Below are 26,782 nucleotides of genomic sequence, written 5' to 3'. Positions count from 1 at the left end.
TAGGAGAATCTTTAAAAAAAGTTACAAGTCTTTAATAAACATACATTTAAAATTTTATCTCATCTCCAGGTTGGCATTCTTTCAACTAATTTTATCTGTTTTCATGTTCTCCTTAATCTTATTCTTTATTTTTGAATGGTTATCAGCTTTTAAAATAACATTTACTTCTCCTGGAAAAATCTTTGGTATATTTTTAGCACCTGAAAGATAGGCCTTTCCTACCTAAAGTTTCAGAGCACAGCCCATGAAATTAAATTCTGCTCCATGATCATTTAAGCAAATGTATATTATTGAATCAAGATCATTTATCTGACAGTATAAGGCATTAATTAAGAATAGTTTAAGCCTAACGTATCTCCTACTTGTTTTTACTTAAGGGGAATTTTATTTAGAATAGAGAATGTGATTCCTATGTTTTAGCTTTGAGATGTTTAAGATACATTATCATCATGTGTGCCTTGATAATTGTTTTTGGTACTAAATTTTTATATTATTTTCTTAATGAGGCTGCTAAATTATATATGATCTAAGAAACTTCTAAAATACACATATGTAGGGGTACCTGAGTGACCCATACAAGTCGTTTGAGTGTCCATCTTTTAATTCTGGCTCAGGTCATGATCCCAGGGTCATGGGATCGAGCCCAGTGTTGGGCTCTGCACAAAGTATGGAACCTGCTTAAGATTCTCTCACTCTTAAATACTGAGAACAACCTGAGGGTTGATGGGCATTGAGGAGGGCACTTGTTGGGATGAGCACTAGGTGTTGTATGGAAACCAATTTGACAATAAATTATATTTAAAAAAAAACTCTCTCTCTCTCCCTCTGACCCTCTCCCCCACTACACTCTTTCTCTCTATATAAAATAAAAAAGTAAAATAAAATACATATATGTATTAGAATAAAGCAAGTAAAGGTTTACGTTAATGTCTAAAGTTAATGTCGTAGGCCTTTCTGAAGTAAGTTATACCTCAGCATAACCAATAGTGATGAAAGTTTCTTTTTATAAAAATATTTTAACTAATAAATGAAGAAGGAATGATAGAATATTACTATTTTTCAACTCCCTAGTAATAATACAAGAGAAGTAACTGGACATTATATGCTGGCTATTGGAAATAATCGTGCAAGTATCATGTCAAAAAATTGATTCTAAATTATAGCACATCTCTATGTGTCTGACTTAAAGAAAAAACAGGGGAAAGAGATACCACAAAAACAGAATTGGAAAAATTCAGACTTGGGAAATACCATAAGGCAGATGATTTCATTTTAACAAGTAAATTGCAAGCAAAAATGAGAGAGAAAAGGAGAGCCTGTAGTAAAAGAGACTGGAGACACTGACTCAGTGCAATTTATAGATCTCGTTCAAACCCTATTTCAAAGAAACCAAATTTTAGGAAGGATTTATGAGAGAATCAGAGAAATCTGAGCACTAATTAGATATTTGATGATATTAAGAAGTTATTGTCATTTTTATATATGATAATGGTATTGTGGTCATTTAAAAAACTCTTTAATTTTTTAGCTACATACTTAAATACAGATGAAATAATATATACTCGTTTCAAAATAACATAGGGGTGGAGGGAGGACATGCGTGGGGTTAGATGAAACAAAAATTGGCCATGAGTTGATAATTATTGAAGCTGGGTAAAAATAAGAGATTATACAAAGATTTGCAGTCATGTCTGTCAAGTAAAAAGGTATTTTTATTTGTGTTCTGTAACACAAACGTAGGGAAAGCTATGAAGAAGTGGGTAGAGTCAATTGCTAAGATCATCAGGAGGAAGAAACAAGCTCAGGCAAATGGAATAAGCCATAATATTACCTTTGAAAGTCCGCCTCCACCGATTGAATGGCATATTAGCAGACCAGGACAGTTTGAAACATTTGATCTTATGACACTTCATCCAATAGAAATTGCACGTCAGCTGACACTTCTGGAATCTGATCTTTACAGGTAAACAATTAACATTCATTTGCTGCTCTGTTTTCAAGAATCTAAACATACCTCTGTCTATTTTCAGAACGTTGTACAAACTATTTTTTATATTTTTAATGAAATCTATTTATTAATGCTTAAAAATGCCTCTTCTTGTGGGCTTGGAGGAAAGCTCATAGCATAGGTTTTAACTACAATTTTTTTCTATAGATAAAAATCTTATATTGCTGTTTAGGCCTAGAGTAGGTCCTAGAAATCCTTCACTAGAGGAATGGTGGAGAGAAACCATGCAGCAGAATAGCAAGCACTTTCAAGGCAGTCACCCGCTTCTGCTCATAATACTTGCCCAGATTGCTTTAGTTGGAGTTGGTTCAGTTAAATCAGTCAGTATGGATGGTAGGCTCTTGAAGACAGCTGAGTAAATAGAATATTGAGTGAGACAAGCTTTATATTCTTTCTTCAGATTCTACATAATCAAAATTTTAATTTGGAGTTTGAGTTAGGTTTGCTAGGCAAATGAATAACAAAATTATTAGAAGAATAAAGATTTCATTATGTTTTTAAAGGAGTCTTAAATACTTTAGCTATTTGAAGTCAATATTAACTTTAGGGGCATGTGGGTGGTTCAGTTGGTTAAGCATCTGACTTAGCTCCGATTATGATCTCATGCATCGTGAGTTCAAGCCCCACGTTGGGCTCTGCACTGACAGCACAGAGCCCACTTCAGATCCTCTGCCCCTCTTATTTAAGTTAAAAGTTCATATTAACTTTAAAGAAAAGATAGTAAGTATGATGAACCATGCTTAAAACTTCTGAACCATTTTCTTTCATTTATGAAATTCATTAGAAATGTGCTTGGCTGTTTACTTTTATCTGTATTCCATCATCTGTCTTTACATGTAAATCACTTTCTCTCATTAGCCTGTATCCAGACAGATCACCCATTCACAACCTAACCTTTACAGTTTCATGGTTTCATCACTTCCAATATCATTCTCCACTCCAAACCAAAGCTCCTCTCATGACATATTCCAGATCTTGTTATCACTCCAAACCATTCTTATTTCAAAATTATGAATTCAAGTAGCTTATTTCTTTCTAACTACAGTCTTCTCTCCTTTCAACTTGCTTTATCAGCTTCTTCCTCTGCCATCTTTTTTTAAACCACCGTCCATCCCCATTACATTAGCCCTATTCTGTCTTCTTCCTAACTTAAGCTTTCTTCTTTCATTTACAACCCAGGCTCCTATGAAGAGTACAGGCCTTGCAGGTAACCACCTCCTCCCCCAACTCTGTCAAAAAATGACCTCCCACCACTATCATGCCATCAGAAAGTTTTCTGCATTCAAGAATCCCTTCTAAAATACAAATACCTTTGGGGCCCTTGGTGGCTCAGTTGGTTAAGGGGCCGACTTCGGGTCAGGTCATGATCTCACGGTTCTTGAGTTCGAGCCCTGCACCAGGCTCTGTGCTGACAGCTCAGACAGAGCCTGTTTCGGTTATTGTCTCCCTCTCTCTCTGCCCCTTCCCTGCTCGTGATCTTTCTCTCTCTTTCTCTCTCCCTCTCTCTCAAAAATAAATTTAAAAAGCATTAAAAAAAAATACAAATACCTTTAAGAAGTTATCCTGATTGGCAGCCATCTTTTTAAAGGGAAAAGCAGGAATATACAAAGTTTAGTGCTAACGGAGAATGTAGGAAGGCAGTAGAGAAAAAAACTTCCCTTCTGTAGAATTGGACTTCTGGGTTGCCCTGGGTGTGCCATTCAGAATTTAGCACACATATCAGAAGTCAACATCTGATTCAGTGTCATACTGTAATTTGGACCTCAGGTGGTTTTTGCTTTTGTAAAAGGTTGAAATGAAGGGACTTGTTTCGTGAGATAAAAAAGCAAATGATACTGAATCAAGTTTTTCTTCATAAAGTAACTGTTACATGAGTGGACATCAGAAAAAACAAAAACACTTAGCTCTATGTGGATCTGCTTTCAGAACACAGAAAATATGTTTGTTAAGTGATACTTGTATTATGGAGGAAGACTAACAGAGGTAAAAACATTGACTGTAAACTGAATTTCTGGTAAAATAATAGGACCATGTAAGAAGACTTATTTTAAAAACTGTTAGCAAGTACCCATTTATACTTGAATCTACTGATTAAAAACTTTTTTTTAAATTAATTAATAGCCAAGTCTGTAGGACATTGATGGGTATGCCACTGGTCAACTTTTTAAACTATGCAATCCTGACTGACTGCATACAATGATTTAGTCTGCTTTTCTGTCTGATTTTTTTAATGAAATACTTCAGGTATTTTTTAAAATGTAGAAAATTATATAATGAGGGCTCATGAACAACAAAAGCATTACAAATACAATTGAAATCCTTAAACTCATTACTCCTAATTCCATTCCTCTTCTTTCTCCCAATAACCACTATCTTGTATTTGGTTTTTATTATTCTTATGTATGTCTTTATAATTTATACTCATTCACACATGGATAACCAATATAAAACGTTGTTTTGCAGATTCTAAAACAATTTATACTTATGTATCATTCTGCAACATATTTTCCACTTAAATTGTTTTTCGTATTTGTTCAAGTTGATTAATGTAGCTCTAGTTTGCTTATTTTAATTACTGTGTGGTATTCCATTGTATGAACGCTCCAATATTTATCCAGTCTCTTGATGATAAGCCTCTAGGTTGTTTGTGATTTTTCACAAGACTGCTTCACTGAATACTCTTATAAATGCTTTCTTATAACCTGGTGTATGTAGAATATATACCTAGATAGAATTGTGGGGTGGTCTAGTATGTGTATCTTCAGTATTATGAGATATTGCTAAATTTCTTTACAGAGTAGCTATAGTTTTTACTTGCACATCAGTGTTGGAAAGTTGCTGTTTTTTCACATCTTTACCTATTTAGTATTATTAGGCTTTTGTTAGTCTGACAGGAATGAAATGGGATTTCATTGTGGTTTAATGTTCTTCTCCCTGAATAAGAAATAAAATATTTTTTTCATGTTTACGTGACTATTTGGATCCAGTCCTCTGTGATTTAAACCTGTTTATATGTTTTTCCATCTATCTTTTGCCTTGTCTTTTTCTTACTAAGTTTCAGGAGATCTTTAAATAATTTTGATACTAATCCTTTGTAAATTAAGTTGCATTGATTTTTGGTTCCATAGGAAAGTCCAGCCTTCTGAACTTGTAGGGAGTGTGTGGACCAAAGAAGATAAAGAAATAAATTCTCCAAATTTGTTAAAAATGATTCGCCATACCACGAATCTCACCCTCTGGTTTGAAAAGTGAGTGTTTACTTCTTCTGTGTTACTACTTCTTAATAATCATAATAGTCAGTCATCTATAAGCTTAAATTCTGGCTAAAAATATATTTCTTCTTTCCTACATGAAGTGAGGAAATTGCGTTTTGAGGCATGATTTTTTATTGGTGTTTTTTTTTTGTTTGTTTTGTTTAGGTGCATTGTGGAAGCAGAAAATTTTGAGGAACGGGTGGCAGTACTAAGTAGAATTATAGAAATTCTACAAGTTTTTCAAGATTTGAATAATTTCAATGGTGTATTAGAGATAGTCAGTGCAGTAAATTCAGTGTCAGTGTACAGACTAGACCATACTTTTGAGGTAAGTTACATGTTTAAATATTTTATCTTTTATGGGGGAAGATACAATTGGTATAAAAGACACTGCTTCTACCACCAGTCTTTTTGAGTAAATCCTTAATAAATCATCTTATTCCCTTAAATATATATATATATTTATATATCAGCATAACTGGTAAGCCTAGGATTCAGCAAGGAATATGAGACTTGAGACTCTGTTTAATATGCTTCCTAAATGTAATGAAGTTCCAAATGGATTTTTCCAGTGGCACATTGATTGTTTCAAATAAATGACAAACATTTTAAATATAAATATACAAATTACTTCAATTATCTTTAGTTTAATGCATAGTCAAAGAAAGAGTAACATGGAGAGAAGTCTTTCTAAAACTTAAAATTTGTTTTTTTAATTCTACATAACAATATATGTTTAGTGTTTGTTATAGAAAATTCAAAAGATACAGAAAGTATATGTTAAAATACACATACTCTTGAATACAGAGAATCCAATAAAAGTGCCAGACTGTATGGTTAATGTACAAAGATACAGTTTCTGCAGTGTTAATTGTAGTAGCGGAAAACTGGAAACAACCTGTATGTCCATAAATAGAATGACTGAATTCATTGTTCTAACTTGCAGGATAGAATACTATTCAGCTATAGAAAAAAAGTGAATAGGATCTATGTGTATTGTCTTAAAATCATATTTGTTATATTTTAGGGGAGAACCTTCGGAACAATCAGTATAATATAATTTCATTTTTATATAACAAAACGGAGTAAACCCTAAACATGTTAATGGAATTGCATGAGAATTGAGAAGAGTGTGGAAAGATACATACTTTTTTCTTAACATTAGTTTTTTCAGTTGGTTATTATTAGAGAGGAGTGGAGGGCAAACTGCTTTCATGTATTTTTCTGTTTGGGTGTTTGCATTTTATTGATTTGTAGGAACTTTTTATATATTAAGGATATTAACAGTTGATTATTGCCAAATATTAATCTATTTAATAGATTAATAATTTTAATTCTGATTTTGAAAAACTCTAAAGGATAATGTATTTATTTTGAGAGGTTAAGTTTTAGTCTCTTAAAATATTGGATACAGAACAATATTTATAAAATATGTCTAAGCCAGGGGTGCCTGGGAAGCTTAGTCGGTTAAGCGTCCGACTTTCGCTTAGGTCATGATCTCGCGGTTCGTGGGTTCGAGCCCCGCGTCGGGCTCTGTGCTGACTGCCAGCTCAGAGCCTGGAGCCTGTTTCAGTCTGTGACTCCCTCTATCTCTGACCCTCCCCTGCTCACGCTGTCTCTCTCTCTCTCTCCTAGAAATAAAACATTAAAAAAAATTTTTTTTAATAAAATAAAATATGTCTAAGCCAGAAAGAATAAAAATACAAACTTCTGTATACCTGGTATCCAGTTTAAGAACTCCTCCCAATTCCATCTCCTTTAAAACCCTTCAGAGCCAACTATCATTCTGAATTTTATAGCTTATTATTTTCCTACAGTTTTACTTATTTGTATCTCTAAACAATGTACTATTTCTTTTTGCATGTTTCTTAATTATATATGAATGTAATTCTTCAAAGACTTTTTTATTCAACGTTCTCATCCTAAAATTCATCCAGGTTTGAGTACATGGGTGGCACAGTCAGTTAAGCATCCAACTCTTGATCTTGGCTCAGGTCAAGATCTCATGGTTCATGAGATAGAGCCCCACGTCAGGCTCTGTGCTGATAGCGTGGAACCTGCTTGGAGTTCTTTCTCTCCCTCTCTTTCTGCCCCTACCCTGCTCACGCTCTCTCTTTCTCTCTCTCCAAATAAATAAACTTAAAAAAAATTCATCCAGTTTGTTTCTTGCTGCTACAGTTCATTTTTTTCATAGCTGTATCATACTATAAGAATAAACTTACCAAAATTTACTTATTTATTCATAGTTAATGGCCATTTGGATTTTTCCAGTGTGAGGTTATTATCAGTAATAGTGCCATGAACATTTTCTAAATAAATCCTAGTGCATGCATGCACAAATTTCTCTAAGTTATTTACCTAGAATTACTAGATAATAGGATGTGGGTTTCATTAGCTATACTAGAAAATGCCAACTTGTTTTCCCAAGTAATTGTACCAGTTTATACTCCCACCAGAAATGTATGAGTTCTAAGTTGTTTTACATTCTCACCAGTACTTGACATTGTCATTTCTTTTCATTTTCCAGTCTTGTGGTTTGCTTGATAATCACCCTGATTTCTAATGAGTTTGAACCTGCTTTTAAATATTTATTGTTTCTTTGTATTTCTTCTTATGGAAATTTTTTTGACTTTTTAATTGTTGAGTTTTTCTTTTGAATCTGTATGAGTTCTCGTACATACTGGATTTTAGTCCTTTGTCAGTGTGTGATAATGTCTCTTCTCAGATTGAAGCTTCCCTTTTTGCCTTTTTTTTAATGTCTTTTGATGAATAAAAATTCTTATGTAGTCCAATTTATTTATTCTGTCTTCTGTGATTTGTGCTTTTGGCTGTCTTGTTTAATTGCTCTTCCTCTAATATCTTAATGTTTTGTCTTTCACATTAAGTCCTTAATCCAGCTGGAAATAAGGGTTTTTTTTTTACATTTTTTTAATGTTTGTGTATTTTTGAGAGAGAGACAGAACATGAGTGAGGGAGGGGGAGAGGTAGAGGGAGACAGAATCTGAAGCAGGCTCCAGCTCCGAGCTGTCAGCACAAAGCCTGACAAGGGGCTCAGACCCACAAGCAGCAAGAACATGACCTGAGCCAAAGTTGGATGTTTAACTGACTGAGCCACTCAGTCAGAGCTAGCAATAAGTTTTGAGTATGAGGTGAGGTTGGAGTTAGTGTTTTCTTCCATATGACTAGCCAGTTGCTTCCATACATTTATTGAAAGTTTGATGGGAATTGCATTGGTTATATAAATTGCAGCTGGTTTAATTGATGAATGACAGTTTTACAGTGAGTTTTTCAAATCATGATCATGTGTATCTCTCCATTTATTTATTCATTTAATAAAGTTTTATGGTTTTCTTGATGAAGTTCTCATACCTTTTGTTAGATTTATATTAAAATATTTTTTACTATCTTATTTTCTTTATTGATATCTAGAAATGCAGTTGATATTTTGCCTATATATTGTTTTATATCCAGCAACGTTACTAAATTCTCTTGATTAACACTCTATATGTAGATTTATTGGGTTTCTTCACAGACAGTGACTACTGACAATTTTTCTTTTCATTTTCTAGAATTTTCTTTTTGTTATTCATGTCAGTTAGGACTTCTATATAGTACTGAATAAAAGTTACAGTGCAATCACTTTTGCTTTTTTCTTAAGTTAAAGGAAATGCATTGAACAGTTTTCTGTCAGGTATAAAGTTTGCTGTGGGTATGTGTGTGTGTGTGTGTGTGTGTGTATGCGCGCGCGCGCGTGTGTGTGTAGTTACCAGGTTAAAAATAATTTGTAACAAATGTAATAATGAAATATAAAAGAAATGACTCTGCTTACTTGGTTTACTAAATTTTCATTCAGTTCTTCTCTCCCTCCCAGAGCCTTCTCCTCCTTACCAAAATCTTACCCTTAATCCCAAAAGACCTTTCAGTAGAAAATATTTGAATGATTTGGGATTATATTTCTCTCTTATAGCTATAACTTGAAACCCTGGCTAATCAGAAATATAACTAATAAGGTCCTGGGGAAGAATTTTTTATTGATTAATCATCTAATTTATATCAAAAAACTTAAAAGTTTTATATTTATAGATAAATCATTTCAGGTAAGTACAGAAAGGAATACTACACATCTTTAAAAGATTATTTTTCAAATAATTGCAAAATTTTATAAAATTCCAACCTCTGTGTTCATAAAATATGATTGAATTATAAAAAACAACTTATATTCAATTTATATCTTTTAAAGGCATTGCAGGAAAGAAAAAAGAGAATTTTGGATGAAGCTGTGGAATTAAGTCAAGATCACTTTAAAAAATACCTAGTAAAACTTAAGTCAATCAATCCACCTTGTGTGCCTTTTTTTGGTAAGTTATTGAATACAGATTTATACTTATATTTTAGGTACAGTTTTTTGTAGCCAAAAGATACCAGCCTTTAAAGGCAGATTGTCCTGATTTTTATATCTGAGCATATCTGCTTTTATTATTGTTCATATTGTTAAGTAAAACTTAAAGTCTCTATTTCCCTATCTTTAACATAAAGGTTGTAAAAATTATAGAGTTGTTGTAAGGAGCTCTGCAGAGTCTTTCTATAAAAGCACTAGTCCCATTCACTAGGGCTCCATCCTCATGATTTAAGCACCTCCTGAAGGCCCCATCTCCAATCACACTGGGCACTAAGATTTCAACATAGGAATTTTGAACACTCAAACATGTATGCCTGTGGATACACACATACACAACCGGTTGTGTTAACCAAAAATGTCTCTAGACAATCCCAAATATCCCCTATAGGACAAACCTGCCCCACAATTGAGAGCTACTGATTTAAATGAACCCATAATTATGTATGAAAAAGGAGCTAAAAACTTTCTTACTATCCCAGAGTGAGAAATAATTCTTTTTCTATCTAAATTATGGGCTTTGGGAAAACAGAGGATTAGTTTATAAATCTGTAGTCTCATCACCAGAATTGGCTTAAAATTAATTTATGGATCATTATTTAAGATCATTGGCATTAAATATTTATAATCAAATCTTAAAATGTTTAGAACATATATAACACTTATAATGTAGACTTTGCGAATGAATCCTTCCTTTTATTTTAGACTATTAGTCTAAGAAATAAATTAAGCCTTTTCTAAACCCTAATTTTCTTTTTAATTCTTTCCGTGTTAAAATTCCTAATGTAAAATTGATTAATACACTATCAGAGACTTAACATTTTAGGGGTAGAATTGCTGGGTTATAGGATGTCTTTCAGCTTTACTAGAACAGTTGTTTTTTTAAATGGTTGATTAAGTCACAAATTTTATAACTTCAAATACTTTTTTTTACTAGGAATATATTTAACAAATATTCTGAAAACTGAAGAAGGGAATAATGATTTTTTAAAAAAGAAAGGGAAAGATTTAATCAATTTCAGTAAGAGGAGGAAAGTAGCTGAAATTACTGGAGAAATTCAGCAGTATCAGAATCAACCTTACTGTTTACGGATAGAACCAGAAATGAGGGTAAATATTTTCTTTGCTTATCCTTAAAAGAGAACATAATCCTCTGCAATCTGTAAGAAATATCATAACTACGCATTATGCCACTTATTTTACTATAAAAATAATATAGTAAGTTAATAGTTAATAGAAGTAAATATTAGAGGTTCTGGGCTAACAATATGCAGTTATTAATATTATTAGGTACTGGGGGCCTGGCTGTCTCAGTTGGTAGAGCATGTGGCTCTTGATCTCAGGGTTGTAAGTTTGAGTCCCGTGTTTGGGTACAGAGATTATTTAAAAATAAAATCTTAAAAAAGTATATATTAGTATTGCTTCTTTATACAATTGGTTCAAATAATACTCACAAAAAGTAAATGACAAAATGGGATGTAACCCTCTGATATCCATGTAGTAAAAATAAAATCCACCAGTAGTACTGGCATGGACTGATAGCCAATTTAGATATTTTACATTTGCCAATATAACATTAAGTAATTAATTTTCTTCATAAGAACACTGGGTTTAAAATAGGGTAAGAGGTTGGTTGTATATATGCATAGCAAAAAATTATTTTTTTAACATTCTGGCAATTGATATTCTATTTTGAGCAGTGGTTCATAACATTGATTCTGTGGTACTGTAAGATGTGGAATACCGCCTGAATCATAGTAAATTATGATACTATATGTTAAATGAATTGTATTGTGTTACACTTATTTGAAATTCAGAACAAATACTAGCTCTTGGAATAAGTTCACCTGTCACGTTAAAAATTGTGTCACATTCAACTTTCAGACTTAATCTGCAGGTTAGGCATGTTAAATGAAAGTGGCCACCATGACTCCCACCCTCCTAAATTATAAGATGGTAACTATTCTTGGTTCTGAGTTCAAAACAAAATACCCTAGTCCTAAGAAAGAATGACCTAAGGTACGCCATTATGAGAACATAGATACCTGCTCTAAAGAAAATGGTGATAAGCTGCTGGTGGTCCCATATTTCATTCTCTTCCCTCAACATTGGGCCAACCCTCTGTGATGTGGAACTTCATAGGTCTAAAGAAATATGTTCTTGAAGCCCAGATTAGAGGTTATAATACGTTTCCCCAGGGAAATAATGTTCAAATGTAGTTGGGTATATTTGAAATAGTACTTTTAACATTCATATCTTAGTAACTCCTAATAGTTTTTTGTGATCTGGTCTAGACTTCTACCATCATTTAAAGCATTCCCCTTGGGGATGTGGAGCAAAGAATGCTTTCTTTATGATTGAGTCAAAGTAAATTTAAACATAGACAAAGTAGCTACTCACTTTTCAAGCCATAGTTAACCAAGCTAATAAATGGTGTTTAAAAATAGAGCAAAGGGTGAGAATACCAAGAATATTGCTATTATAACTTTATTAAAGTCTTTAAATTATTGTTGGTTCAAATGATTTAATTTGGCTAACTTGAATATAACAACAAGTTGGTTCAGTATTGTTATATTTATAATTTTCTTGACATTGGCAGAATGCCTGAAAAGTGGGAGAATTTTATATCAGAAATTCTAAAGCTCATTTTGCCTACTGGTAAAGTGAAAAACAGTACTTATTTTTACATATGCTTCTAAACTACTTCAAAATTAGATAAAGTTAAACCCAATGATTTGCTTCTAAGAAATTTTTCAGAGGAGATAATCAGAAATGTACAGAAAATTTTATGCATAAGAAGTTAATAATAACAATACAATTATTGTAATAACAAAGAATTAGAAGGCACTGTTGTAGATAACTGCCTATGTGGAGATTAGTGAAATAAATTCTGAAGCATCCATATGATTAAATACAACAGGGCTAAAATTTGTGTTTTATAAATAAGTAAGCCACATGAGGAAAAAATGAATGTAAACTAAAAAAAAGTTAACAATAACTGTGGTGTGGTCTCAATTTTGCAAAATAAAAACCCCCAAAAAACTAACTTATGTATACATGCGTATATTCACACAGTAAAAACACTGGAACTATATTCTTTTAGTAAAACGTTAACAGATCTCTGGCTAAGGAGATTGCTATTTATATTCCTTTTTGCCCTTTGCTAAATCATCTAAATTTTCTACCTAAAAACTTAAATTCAGCTTAGAAAATATTTTTTTCTTAAAGACAAGAAAGGTTTTACTAGAAGTTAGTAGCACAGATAAGTTTATAGTTTCTTGAAATTACTTTTGAATTTGAATAGAACTTACTCCAAGTTACCTTTTTTTTTTTTTCCTTAATGATCAAAAGTTTCATTGTGGGGCACCTGATGGGCTCAACACGCAACTCTTATTCTTGGAGGTGTAAGTTTGAGCCCTACATTGGGTGTAGAAATTACTTAAAAATAAAATCTTTCTTTAAAAAAGTTTCATTATGAATTTTAACTATAATTCTGTCCTAAATACTTTTATTTTATTACTTTTTAAGTATTTATTTATATTTGAGAGAGAGAGAGGCAGTGCAGGTAGGAGAGGGGCAGAGGGAGGGAGACAGAATCTGAAGCAACCTCCAGGCTCTGAGCTGTCAGCACAGAGTCCGACGTGAGGCTCGAACTCACAAGCTGTGAAATCATGACCTGAGCCGAAGTTGGATGCTTAACTGACTGAGCCACCCAGGTGCCCCTAAATACTTTTATTTTAGAGAGAGAGAACTAGCATGAGTGGGGGAGAGAGTCAGGGGCGGGGCTGTTGGGAGGGAGGGAGAGGAAGAGAGGGAGAGAGAGAGAAAGAGAGTATCTCAAGTAGGCTTCATGCTCAGCGCGGAACTCGGGGCTCCATCCCACAACCCTGGGATCATGACCTGGCTGAAATCAAGAGTCAGATGTTCAACTGACTGAGCCACCCAGGAGCCCCCTAAACTCTTTTGATGCCTATTGGTGATAATCATCTTGTTGTTATACTGAATAGAAGTAATGTTAACTGAGGGATGCTAAGCCATTAAGATGGTAATGAATGAAAATCTGTACATCTTAATAGAAATGAAGACTAGAATATGCAACTCCCATAGAAATTGTACAACTTTACTTGAAAGGAGAGAGATTGGAATAATTCTTGTGAACTTTAAGATATTATGATCCCTTAATATATTGATAATTTGTTTTTGTTTTAAACTGGTGATATACATATTCCAAGAAGATCTAAACCATGTACTTATGGAAATTTGTTTAATTCCAGAGATTCTTTGAAAACCTTAACCCCATGGGAAGTGCTTCTGAAAAGGAGTTTACAGACTATTTGTTCAATAAGTCATTAGAAATTGAACCCCGAAACTGCAAACAGCCACCTCGATTTGTAAGTCCATTATAATTCTGGAAAAATTGTGGGGTTTTTTGTGTGGAAAAATTGTTTTTTTTACAACAGTATTCAATGTTTAATAACATTGCCATTAAAATTCTAATTTACTGAAACAGCTATTTTTTAGCCCTTTGTTTTACAGTACTATACTATTTCTAAAGTTATATATATTGTAGGGGGCAATGTTATTAGCCTTTTGATAAAATCTGGTTTATCCTTTATCTTAGTGGGACTTATTTATCTGTCAGCTCTTAATCCTTTGTAGTTTAAGAGGGAAAGTTGTGAGAAAGTGAAAACCTAAAGTGACAGATAGCTGAATGGAACAAGAAATGAAAAGACCTGGGAAAAGGAGTGAGCAAGTGTATCCCGGTTTTTCTGGCTTGACCTTGACTCCTGTGATTAGAGCACCATAGTCCATGGTTGACAGTGGAACGAACTTTATGCTAAAAGTTGCTGCTACAGTTCCTAGTTATTCCTGGGTTTACAGTGGCAACAGAAGTAGTGGAAGACCAATTCTGAGTAGGTGAACTGGAAGCAAGGTGTGGGAGGAAGTAAAATCATTTATAACACACCTACTTTGGGCCAAGGAATAAGCTTGGTAGTTTCATGTTATCTCCACAACAATTGTATATACAGATCTTATTCTCGTTTTAAAAATCTCAGAACTGAGGCTCAAGGAGTTAAATAACTTTTTCGAGGCTGCAAAGCTAGATATTGGCACAGTTGAGATTTTAACTTAAGTTATTAGAATCTGAGTTCCAAATTTTTTATTAGGTTACCATTGTGAGAGTTTAAAAAGAGGGGTGGAGGTTGAGGGTGGGAGACATTGATAGCAATTTTCTCCAAAGACTTTAAAGTGCCATTATAGAAGTTGGTGATTTACTGTTAGGAAGAAAAAAAAAGTCCTTTTTTTTTTTTTTTTTTTTTCTGATGCACCTAACATATATTGCATCTATTATGTCTATAGTAAATATGTGTAAAATTGATATCAGTGAGTTGAAGAAGTTTAGGTTCAAGTGTTTGGGGAGCAACACGTTTTCACACATATTTTTAAGAATTTTATTTCTGTGTATGAAAAGAGGTTTATTTGTATTTATGTCCATCTTAAAATTAAGCCAATCAAATCCTGAAGTGTTTTACTAGAATGTTACAGGCTATTTTGCAGGTTGGGTTTTGACTGTACTTTCTTAACTATATGCTAAGAATTAATAAGGTAGTGCTAAGCCTTAAAAATAAAGTACATGCAAATTAGTAATGGTAGTTATGTTTGCTTTTCCTAGCCTAGGAAATCAACTTTCTCTTTAAAATCTCCCGGAATAAGGCCTAATACAGGCCGACATGGCTCTACCTCAGGCACTTTACGAGGTCATCCAACACCATTAGAAAGAGAACCATGTAAGATAAGCTTTAGTAGGATTGCTGAAACTGATCTTGAATCAACTGTGTCAGCACCAACATCTCCAAATACACCATCTACTCCACCAGTATCTGCTTCTTCAGACCTTAGTGTGTTTTTAGATGTGGATCTCAACAGTTCCTGTGGTATGTATTTGATATAAACCATTTGGTAAAAAAGGAATCTGTGTTTCAGTTAATTCTTCTCATTATTTTAATTAGGGAACTATAGAATCCTTTGCACACTATATTAGTGTGGAAAGTGGCATTTAAACGTGAAAATGATTAACACCAGGGATTAAAGCATCATTTGTGTATTGTTTGTGCATTAATTTTTCTAATTTATTCATTAAACAAAGATTTATTTAGTACTTTTTGGGCCCCAACTACTACTCTAAAGGGAGCCATAGACAGTAAGTAAACAAGCAGATAAGTTTTGTGACAGAAGTTTAAAAAGAGATTGTGCTAGAGAGAGAACTAATCATTCTAAGAAAGGAAAAATGTTCGAGCCACAAGGGTAACATTCCAGTTTCATTTCTTTTAAAATATTATCAATAAAGGATGATAAATTCTGTACTATGTTATTACATTTGTTACTTTATGCAAACATATTTTTAAAATAAAACCATACATTTTACCTCTCTTTTCAAATTAACTTTTCTCATTCCAATAGGCAGCAATAGCATCTTTGCTCCAGTCCTCCTGCCACATTCAAGTAAGTGAGTTGATTCTAATGAAACAACTGTACAGATAATATTGAGTTGACTAAATTTGTATATGGAATTTGAGTTTTGGCAACATTAAAATTTTTTGATAAATGAATAAAAATCTTATAAATAAGTGTAATGATTTGCTTAAAATGCAGAATTTTGGGGGGCACCTGAGTGGCTCAGTCAGTTAAACGTCCAACCTTGGCTCAGGTCATGATCTCACGGTTCATGAATTCGAGCCTCGCATCGGGCTATCAGCGCAGAGCTCACTTCAGATCCTCTGTCCCTTCTCTCTCTGCCCTTCTCCCTTGCTTGTGCTCACTCACTCTTGCTCTCTCTCTGTGTCTCTCTCTGTGTCTCTCTCTCTCAAAACTAAAGCATCAAGAAAATATTTTTAATAAAAAGAACCTCAGAAATTTGAAGGCTTGCTTTTATGCTTGCTTTTTAGAAGTACAGCGTCGCTCACTTGTAAATTATTTATGCATAGTTTAGTTACTTATTTTTTTTAAGATTATGTATTTTGAGGGGCGCCTGGGTGGCTTAGTCGGTTAAGCGTCCGACTTTCGCTTAGGTCATGATCTCGCGGTTCGTGGGTTCGGGCCCCGCATCGGGCTCTGTGCTGACTGCCAGCTCAGAGCCTGGAGCCTGTTTCAGTCTGTGACTCCCTCTCTCTCTGACCCTCCCCTGCTCACGCTGTCTCTCTCTCTCCTAGAAATAAATAAAACATTAAAAAAAAATTAAAAAAAAAATAATAAAAATAAAAAAAAATAAAAAAAGATTATGTATTTTGAGAGAGGGGAGGGAAGAAGGAGAGCCAGAGGGAAGGAGAGAGAAAAAGTCCCAAGCAGGCTCTGCACCACATCGGGTGAGCACAGACCCCAGTGTGGAGCTCAAACTGACAAACCATGAAATCATGACCTGACCTGAAATCAATAACCGAGTGAGCCAGCCAGACACCACTGTGCATAGTTCTTAAATGTTTAATATGTGCAGGCACTATTCTAGGTGCAAGAGATAGATCACTGAACATAGTTCAGCCCTTTTTTTTTTTTAAACTAGAGTATATTTGCTATAGCAAAAGGACCCAAAAACCTAGTGCCTTAAATGAAATAGGTCTGTTTCTCACAATAGCCAGGGCAAGTAGACAACTCAGCTCCATAAGCTAGCAGGGCAATTCAGGATTTTCAAAGTGGGGCTTCCATCTCTGAGTTTTGAGCAACTGCCTCATTTTTCAGCCAGCAGGAAGGTGAAGGTCAAGGAGCATTGTTACAAAAACATGATCTGGGAATTGCTCTCTCACATTACTTTGCTTTCTTCCCATTGGTCAAAATTTAGTTACACAGACATTCCTAGCTACAAGGGAGGCTAAGAGATGTTGTCTGTAACTGGGCAGCGTTTTGTCTTGCTAAAATACATGGGATCCTATTACTGAAAGGAAGAAAAGGAAAGGTACACTGGGGGACATTTGGCAGTGTCTACCACAATATATGCAAGAAACTTTCAGGATCTTCGGTTTTTATTTCTAATGATCTACACATTCACAATGTTCTGCTTTGATCTTTCATTTTGCTGTCTTCTTATTAAGCCCTTTACATTTAGAGATTCATGCCTTGATGTCGAGAAAATGTTCCTTGTAGCTTTGTTAATAATTTCCTTCCAAACACGTTCTCGGACTCCTTTTGGAGCTCTTTTTCCATATTGTACATCCTAGATTGAGTCTCCAACTTTCTTTTATCTCCTGTTGTCTACATCTTTGTTTTCTTGTTCTGTTTTCCACAAGATTTCCTCATTTCATCCTCCAGCTCTTCTATATTTTTTCATCCATCATGATTTTGAATTTCCAAGGAATTCCTTCTAGTTAACTCTGATCATGCCAATTTTATATCGTCCTGTTGTCCTGGTTTCATGGATTCACTGTCTTATCTCCCATAGGATTTGGTGTTTTTTGGAAAAAAAAAATTTGCTCTGTTTCTTACATTATTTCCTTTCTCAGTTCTTTCTATTAGTTGTAGTCTCTTGTCTTTCATATTAGAGGTTTTCTTTTCTTGTCTGGTATCCTTAGCTTTTCATATTTGAGAGTGAGGCAAAATAAAGTGATGGGAAATGCTTTATCCATAGGCAGAGCTTGTTGACTTGTAGGTTTCACTGAATAGAGTAATGAGAAATTTTTACTTAGGGAATCCCCCAATGTCAGAATCTGTGAGGTTTCTTCTCTAGGAATGTTTAGTTTTTCTAAAGAAAGATCTTCAAATCTTCTGCCTGGGTGGTCTTAACCACTGATATAAAAATCAGTGTTATCAGCACAGTTCAAAGTTTAGATTCACCAGAAAATAAAATCCCCAATCTCCTACCGATTTTTAATTGCTCCTTACATAGACTTAATCAAGTCTTTTGTTTACATACCCATGCCTTCCATTATACCAAGTGCCTTTAAGTCCTGATCCCTCCTTTCATTCTGTGGGACACATTAATTGCTGTTTGACAGTATCACTAAATGTAGACATTTGGGTTTCATCTTCTTTGTCTCCTTCATGTATGTTGTAGTCCTCCATGTACTGAAGCTCTTCTGGCTTCACTGAAGTTTGTGTTTCTTTTTTTCCTTGTTCTGTGGTAGAAATGTTTTTACTATGTATATTTGTTTCTTCTAGGGCTGCTATACCAAAGTACCACAGACTGAGTGGCTTAAAAGAACACAGTTCTAGAGGCTATAAGTCCAAAAATCAAGGTGTTGACAGGCCTTTTTCCCTCTAAAACCTTTAAGAGAGAATCTGTCCTTGCCTATTCTAGCTTCTTGTATTTCCTAATTATCCTTGACAAGTTTTGGTTTATATGTCCATCACTTCAGTCTCTGCCTCTGTTGTCAGATGGCCATCTTCTCCCTGTGTGTTTCTTATAAAGACAATAGTCATACTGGTTAGGGCACTTTGATCCTAACTTGGTTACATAGCTGTGAAGATCTCATTTCTAAATAAGGTCATATTCACAGGTACTGAGGGTTAGGACTTCAGCATATCTTTTGAGGGGACACAGTTCAACCCATAACACCATCCCATTTTAGAACCAGCAGTTCTAAACATTATTTTGTATGGCAGTAAAATATGCTTTCTGTATGATAAAGAAAATTTCATCTTGAAATTTAATGATGTTAATAGCTGCATAAAATTCTGACTCCCTAAAACAAATCCTGAAATAAAGAACATTGTACATATGAAAAGTGCTCATATACAGTGAGTAAAACAGCAAAACTCGTTAACAATGGACATGAATAGACAGTTCACATCACAGTAGGATCAAGCCTATGTTAACAGGTACTCTCATACATTATCCCTTGTAAATTAGTGTATTAGTATGACCCTTTTGGAAAGAAATCTGTAAACAATATGTCAAACCATAAAAATGTTCATACCCTTTGGCTTATTCGTGTAATAGGAAATTGAGTACTTGGTACCAGCTACCCTGCTAGATACTACAGATTCAGTGGCAAACCAGAGGATCAAGTTTCTGCCTTCATTTATACAAAATACCAATTTGGGGAAGAAGTCACATACTTGATCACATTATTTATCCCCCTGTCTTGGTTTTTCTACTTTACTTTCAGCTCGCTAGTCTACCTTGCTTGTTTCTCTTCTTATTTCCAGCCAGCAAAAACTGGAAGGCCACAAGATTCAGTCTCTGGAACTCTTCTCACTCATTTGGTTGACCCATTCAGTCTTACATTGATAATTCCCCATTTTTTCCCTCTACCTAGAACCACCCTCTTGACTTTTTGACTCCTATATTCAGTGACCTATTCGACATCTCTATTTGGACATTGTGTAAGAATCTCAAACTTCCCCAAAACTGAACTTGCTTTTATCCCTCCAAAGTAGTTCTTCCCACAGCTCCCTTGTGCCATTCTAACTGCATCTAATTGGTTAGGCCAAAAAAGTAGAGTTATCTTTTATTTCTCTCTTTTTCTCATACCCCAAATGTGATTCATCAACAAATCTTGTTTACCCTCAAAATATATCCAGAATATAACTGTTTCTCACCATCTCTACAGCTGTCACCTTGATCCAGGCCACCACTATAGTAGCATTTTAACTACTTCCCCACCTTCCCCACAGTCTGTTTTCAATATAGCAGCTGGATTCTTTTAGAATGTAAGTTAGACTTTTCTCACAGCCCTCCAGTGGCTTTTCTTCTCAAAGTAAACGCCAAGGTTCTTTTAAAGGACCCAGAAGGTCCTATGCATTTTAGCCTCTTTCATATGTCAGACTTCATCACCTACTATTTTCTTCCATCACTCACTCTGTTCCAGCTACTCTGCTTGATGCACACAATAGATGCATTCCCACATCAGGACTTAACGCTTTTGCCATTCCCTCTGCGTAAAATGCTCTTTACCCAATTGGCTTCATGGCAGGCTCCCTTGCCTCCTTCAGGCTTTTGTCCCATTTTACATGAGTGAGGCCTTCCCTAGTCACCCTATTTAAAATTGTTCCCTTCCTATCTCTTCCTATCTTCCTTCCCTACCTAATATTTCTTCTTCTAACTTATGGCCATAATACTTTTACTTATTTATCATGCCTACTTTCTCTCCCCAATCCAGAATATAAGCTCTGTAAGGACATGAATTTTTGCCTGTTGTGGTTCACTACTATATTGCCATAGTGCCTAGAACAGTGCCTGGCACTACAGCAGGTGCACAATAAGTATTTGTTGAATAAATAGATGGACGGATGGCAAAAAATTGGAAGTAACTTACATAGCTAACTAACATTACAGATACTGTTTAGTAAATTATCCTACATTCTACTTTTGAACACTGAAGCTAAATGCTCACAAAAATTAATCTTGTAGGGAAGTGGGGTTTTTTTTTAACCATTTTTAATTTTTTTAATGTTTATTTTTTGAGACAGAGTGAGAGAGAGAGACCAAGCGCATGAGTGGGGGAGGGATAGAGAAAGAGGGAGACACATAATCTGAAGTGGGCTCCATGCTGAGCTGTCAGCACAGAGCCAGACATAGAGCTTGAACTCATAAACTGAGGTCATGACCTGAGCCGAAGTCAGAGATTTAACCAGCTGAGCCACCCAGGCGTCCCCAGAGAAGTGTTCTTGATAGGAAAATAAAATCGTGTTGATGCTTCAGTAGGGACTGTTGAGTGCCTGCTATGGAGAAGTATAGTGGTTTTGTGGTCTGATGGTAGAGTTAGACCTATATTCAGAAGCTCACACAGCTTTTCTAACATCATTTAGATATTTTCTGCTTCCATGAGTGTGTGTTTCTGTAAGGAAGAGAAGACCCGCCTAAGTCTGACTTAAACAATGAGAAAACATTCTGATTCACATAACTGGACGCCTAGAGGAAGGCTGCTTTAAGACTTGTTGAATCAGTGGCTCAATGATGTTATCAAAGACCAGGTTTCTTTTAGACTGTTCATTGTTTTGTCCAAATTATCAGCTTTATCTAAGACTGTTTTTCCTCAGAGTCATAAGAGTGGTGGTAGCAGGAGCATAACAGTTTGTGAAATGCTTCTTTATTCAGTGAGTAAAGAAGAAAAGAGAGGTACAGAAAAGAGAGACAGGCTGGCAGAGTGCTTTTCCAGAATGGCAAGGAACTTTGTTTTCAGTAGCTGCAAACACATCTTTCAGATTTCACTAGTCTGAACTAGGTCACATGCCTTCAGCTAAACCAGTCACTGTGGCTAAAGAATTAGATTACTCTGATTTGATCTAATCAGGCCCCATCTCTGGACCTAAGGGATGAGGTCAGCTTTCCCTGAAGCACAGGGCTGCATGTATGAAAGGAAGGTAGATAAAAATCTCATCATGTTAAAACAGTGAGTTCTGTGCCCACTTCTTTGTTTTCCTTTTTCCTTTTAAAAGCATATTTACTATTGGGGTGCCTTGCTGGCTCAGTCATTAGAGCATACTTTAAAAAAAGTATTATGGAAGTATAGTTGACATGCAATATTATTTCAGTTTCAGATATACAACACAGTGATTTGACAGTGCTTTGTATTGCTCCGTGTTCACCATAAGTGTAGTTATCCAGTGTCACCATACAGCGTTATTATATTATCGACTATATTCCCTATGCTCCTTCTTTTTTTGTGGCTGAGTAATATTCCATTGTATATGTGTGTACACCCCATATCTTCTTTATCCATTCATCTATTTTTTAAAATGTTCAATTTTGAGAGAGACAGAGACAGAGCATGAATGGGAGAGGGACAGAGAGAGGGAGACACAGAATCCAAAGCAGGCTCCAGGCTCTGAGCTGTCAGCACAGGGCCTCACACGGAGTTTGAACCCACAAACTCTGAGATCATGACCTGAGCCGAAGTTGGATGCCCAACCAACTGATCCACTCAGGCACCCCTATTCATTCATCTATTGATGGATACTTGAGTTGCTTCTGTGTCTTGGTTACTGTAAATAATGCTTCAGTGAACATAGGGGTACATATATCTTTTTGAATTAGTGTTTTTGTTTCCTTGGGGTAAATGCTCAGTAGTGGAATTACTGGATCATATGGTATTTCTGTTTTTAATTTTTTGAGGAACCTCCATACTGTTTCCACAGTGGGTGCATTCGTTTACAGTCCCACCAACAGTGCACAAGGATTCCCTTTCCTCCACATTGTCACCAACACTTGTTATTTCTCTGATTGGAGTTGGGGTGCACTGTGCCAAATTGGCCAACTAAACCACATGAGATAGATTCCCTATCACCAAGAGTAGTTTGCGTCCAAAGACAGGGACAAGGCAAAGGATGTTGGGCAGGCAAAAGGAACATATCCACAGCACATAGTGTTCAGCCTAACATCCTGCAGCGTCTCCCAATGACCCATAGGCATACTTTTCCTCTGTTGACACCCTGAGGTAACAAGACCCATGAGGTGACTACAGAGTCACATTTTCAGGACAGCAGTTTTTTACATGGAGTAACAAGATTGACTTCTTCACTTGGATATTGCATAAGCAGTTCACACACAATGAATTTAAAATTAAACTCCTCAATTTTCCAAACTAGTTCCTGTGAACTCAATCTTAGTATAATGATAAATGAGACATGGTCACTGCTTTTATAACAACTGGATATATAGAGAGATCAGATAGACTTGGTCCATAACTATAGGTATTTTTATCATATGAAGAACAAAAGAAATAAATGAAATGAAAATAGTTCTTTTTTTATGTTTATTTATTTATATTGAGAGAGAGAGAGTGGAGGAGAGAGAGAGAGGAGGAGAGAGAATCCCAAGCAGGCTCCGCACTGTCAGTGCAGAGCCTGATGAGGGGCTCAGTCTCACATTCCATGAGATCATGACTTGAGCCAAAATCAAGAGTTGGACACAACCGACTGAGCCATCCTGGTGCCCCAGAAAACAGTTCTTACTCTATGTCTATTTGCCATAGAACTTTCCTCTGAATACTTTATTATCAGAGTAATAAAGTATTACATGTAGTTATATAACATATCCTTTATCAGTGAGAAACTTAACAAAGAGAAAGGGTTATTTGATACCACTTTATCTTTTGCTCTCCTATTTGGAAGTTTTATTACCTGTGTAGAAATATATTTAATATTAGCTGCCTCAAAATTATGTATGATTATGTATGATCTTTTCTCTGGAAGTTACTCCAATATATGCATATACATTTGTTTTGTCTGTTTTAGATTTTAAAAAGGCTTTTGAGGGAGCCGAATCTCATATTAATTGTATGTCTTCATGTAGCTATAGTACCTACTATATGCCAAGGACTACCAGTGTACTAGTGCTTAGGGATACAAAAATAAATACACACTACCCTCAGAAAGCTTATGGTTTTTAGTGGAGAGGATAGGTAAACCAACAGTCAGCTACAGTAAAGTCTGACACTTGCTGTAGCAGAGTTGATTATGTTTAGCAATAAAGTCTTGTTTTATGGTTGCACTGTGAATTGTGGTTAAACTAATCTTTTTTACCCCTAGAGTCTTTCTTCAGTTCATGTGGTAGTTTACATAAACTAAGTGAAGAGCCACTGATTCCTCCTCCTCTTCCTCCTCGAAAAAAGTTTGATCACGATGCTTCAAATTCCAAGGTAGTCAACAGGACTTAGGTTTGCCTTAACTTACTCAAAGTTGTGAAATCTTCAGAATAGTGCTTGTTCTTATAAAAAGTCTGTCGATTATAATTTGGCTACCCTCTAAAGTTTTTCAATGCCTTGGTTTTATTTGAAAAATACTTTTAAAATAATGGCTTAATTCTTGTAATATTTTTTTCTAAAAAGAGGCTGGGCAGATTCACAGATACTTAGAAGTATGTTTTCGTTCTGGTAGAAATGGAAAAAACTTTAGTATTCCAAGCATTCTTGAAACTTTAAACCAGTACTTCTCAAACTGGAGGCTGCATCAGAATCACTTGGGAGGCTTGTTAAAACCAGCTTGCCAGAGTTTCTGATTCAACAGGTCTAGGGTGGGACACAAGAATTTGCATTTTTTAACAAGTTCCCTACTGGTACTGCTGCTGCTGTACCTGGATCACACTTTGAGAACCATCCTTGGGAAAGTAGATGTAGATGGCCAGAAAGCAGAAGCTAGACATTAAGTCCCCTTGACATTATGTCCTTTAATGTTCGCAAAGCTATACATCCCTTTTACTCACTTGCCTATTATAATTACAAGATAACCTGAGCCTTTATGTTCTAAGATTTCAATTAAAACATCTCATATATAAAACTACTAAACTGGGCCCCAAGTTATACTGTAAGTAATTTATTGATAAATCTGATCATTAAATTAGATTAACCTATTTTGAGCCTCTGGATTTAACAGAACACATAAGAATTTTTCAGTCTATTAAAACTTTTTCTTAACAGATTTTTTAGGAGAATGGAGGTATAATTTAAATTTTTTTTTTAGGGAAATATGAAATCTGATGATGACCCCCCTGCTATTCCACCAAGACAACCTCCTCCTCCAAAGGTAAAACCCAGAGTTCCTGCTCCTACTGGTGCATTTGACGGGCCTCTGCATAGTCCACCTCCACCACCGCCGAGAGATCCTCTTCCTGATACCCCTCCACCAGTTCCCCTTCGGCCTCCAGAACACTTTATAAACTGTCCATTTAATCTTCAGCCACCACCGCTAGGACATCTTCACAGAGATCCAGAGTGGTTCAGAGACGTTAGTACCTGTCCAAATTCGCCAAATACTCCTCCTAGCACACCCTCTCCAAGAGTACCGCGTCGATGCTATGCGCTCAGTTCCAGTCACAATAACCTTGCTCATCCTCAAGCTCCCCCTGTTCCACCAAGGCAGAATTCAAGCCCTCACCTACCAAAACTGCCACCAAAGACTTATAAACGGGAGCTTTCGCACCCCCCGTCGTACAGACTGCCTTTGCTAGAAAATGCAGAAACTCCTCAATGACCTTAGCCATATGTAGTCATTGACACTGGAATGGTATTTGTAAAGGTTTTTTTTTTTTTAATTTATTCAGAAAAAGGCATAGTATTTTAGTACTTTTTACTAATAATGCTCTTACAAAAATGCTACTGATCAAATAAGCTTTTAAAAATCAGAAAAGTAAAATACAGAAGTCCTTTACCATGATCCTCAGGTCATCAGTAGCATTGCCTTGTTTTGGATCCTCAGTGCTGCCAAAAGGCCAGTATAAAGAATTTATATTTGCACTGTAGACTCTGCTAAAATATGGTTTAAAGTGACATTGATTGCACTGAAAAAGGGGATAGTGCATTTGTGGAATTTTTCAAATTTGAGTAATAGATGCCTTTTTAAGGCCATGAATTTACACAGGTGTAGGGGGTGTACGGTATTACTGATTTTTAAAACTCTTTGACCATCTTCTAGTTTTTACTTATAGTTTTTACATTTAGGAGAATTGTGAAAAACACCCACTGTTCTTAAAACTCTTTAATGCCATGTCTTAAACGCCAGAATTTGCTGCTGAAGACAAAAAATGAAAAATAGAATGAAAATAATAGAATGCACTGTGTTTATTATTTTGTCAACATGTATACAGAGACTACCTAACCCAATCATAGAGGGAAAAAGGGCATGTATCTCATTCAGATGTGCCTTTTGTTTTTGCAGACTATGGTGTCTTTAGCTAATGAGTTGCCTGTTGTTTTGGAAAACAAAAGTTAATATGCCATGTATGTACAGTTTTGTTTATATTGTATATTTAAAGATAATGCTAATAACCTATATAAATTTAAGTGACTCGAGGCCTATAATACAATCTGCTACTTTACTAATTCAGAAATTCAGAGGAAAAATTCTTACGGCATAGGAACCAACTGCTTTGCCCTCAAGACCTAGTAACTTTCTCTATAAATTTCATGTTAACTAAAATTTTTTAAATATTTTTTTTACATTGGTAACATTTAATCCAGCAAATACTTAAAGCTTTATTAAACTTTTTATTCAGAGAAGTGAGTAAAACTTTTATTTGCCATTTAGACTCCTGGGTTCAAAGTGATGAAAAAGCGTGTTTTGCTAATAGTGTTGTAGCAGCAGTTGTAAAATAGCCAACCAGTTTATTTACTGGTCTGTGGCCTTTTACTGTGCTTTGTATCAGAGTTCTTAACAAGATTAATAAATCACCCCAGTCTTAATTTTTAAAAGCCTTTT

General features: G+C 35.2%; 1 protein-coding gene across 2 annotated transcripts in view; it reads left to right on the top strand.

Annotated features, from left to right (window-relative positions):
• The window catches only part of SOS2 (SOS Ras/Rho guanine nucleotide exchange factor 2), an 86,176-nt gene extending 59,401 nt beyond the window's left edge, over positions 1-26,775 (top strand). Inside the window, exons 14-23 of one of the 2 annotated variants that reach the window (XM_039217349.1) lie at positions 1,741-1,963; positions 5,137-5,256; positions 5,428-5,590; positions 9,503-9,620; positions 10,596-10,768; positions 13,933-14,049; positions 15,333-15,594; positions 16,121-16,162; positions 24,119-24,228; positions 25,049-26,775. In XM_039217349.1, coding sequence (XP_039073280.1) covers positions 1,741-1,963; positions 5,137-5,256; positions 5,428-5,590; positions 9,503-9,620; positions 10,596-10,768; positions 13,933-14,049; positions 15,333-15,594; positions 16,121-16,162; positions 24,119-24,228; positions 25,049-25,558 — 1,838 coding nt within the window. In that variant the 3' untranslated portion in view covers positions 25,559-26,775. The remainder of the gene's footprint in view (positions 1-1,740; positions 1,964-5,136; positions 5,257-5,427; positions 5,591-9,502; positions 9,621-10,595; positions 10,769-13,932; positions 14,050-15,332; positions 15,595-16,120; positions 16,163-24,118; positions 24,229-25,048) is intronic. The other variant, XM_039217350.1, reaches the window with a different exon arrangement.
• Positions 26,776-26,782: the final 7 nt, after the last annotated feature.

This window comes from Hyaena hyaena, unplaced genomic scaffold (assembly GCF_003009895.1).
Source record: "Hyaena hyaena isolate Hyena2069 unplaced genomic scaffold, ASM300989v1 scaffold_683, whole genome shotgun sequence".
Classification (NCBI taxonomy): domain Eukaryota; kingdom Metazoa; phylum Chordata; class Mammalia; order Carnivora; family Hyaenidae; genus Hyaena; species Hyaena hyaena.
The sequence above is the reverse complement of the archived record's forward strand: the minus strand, read 5'-3'. Positions and strand labels throughout refer to the sequence as shown.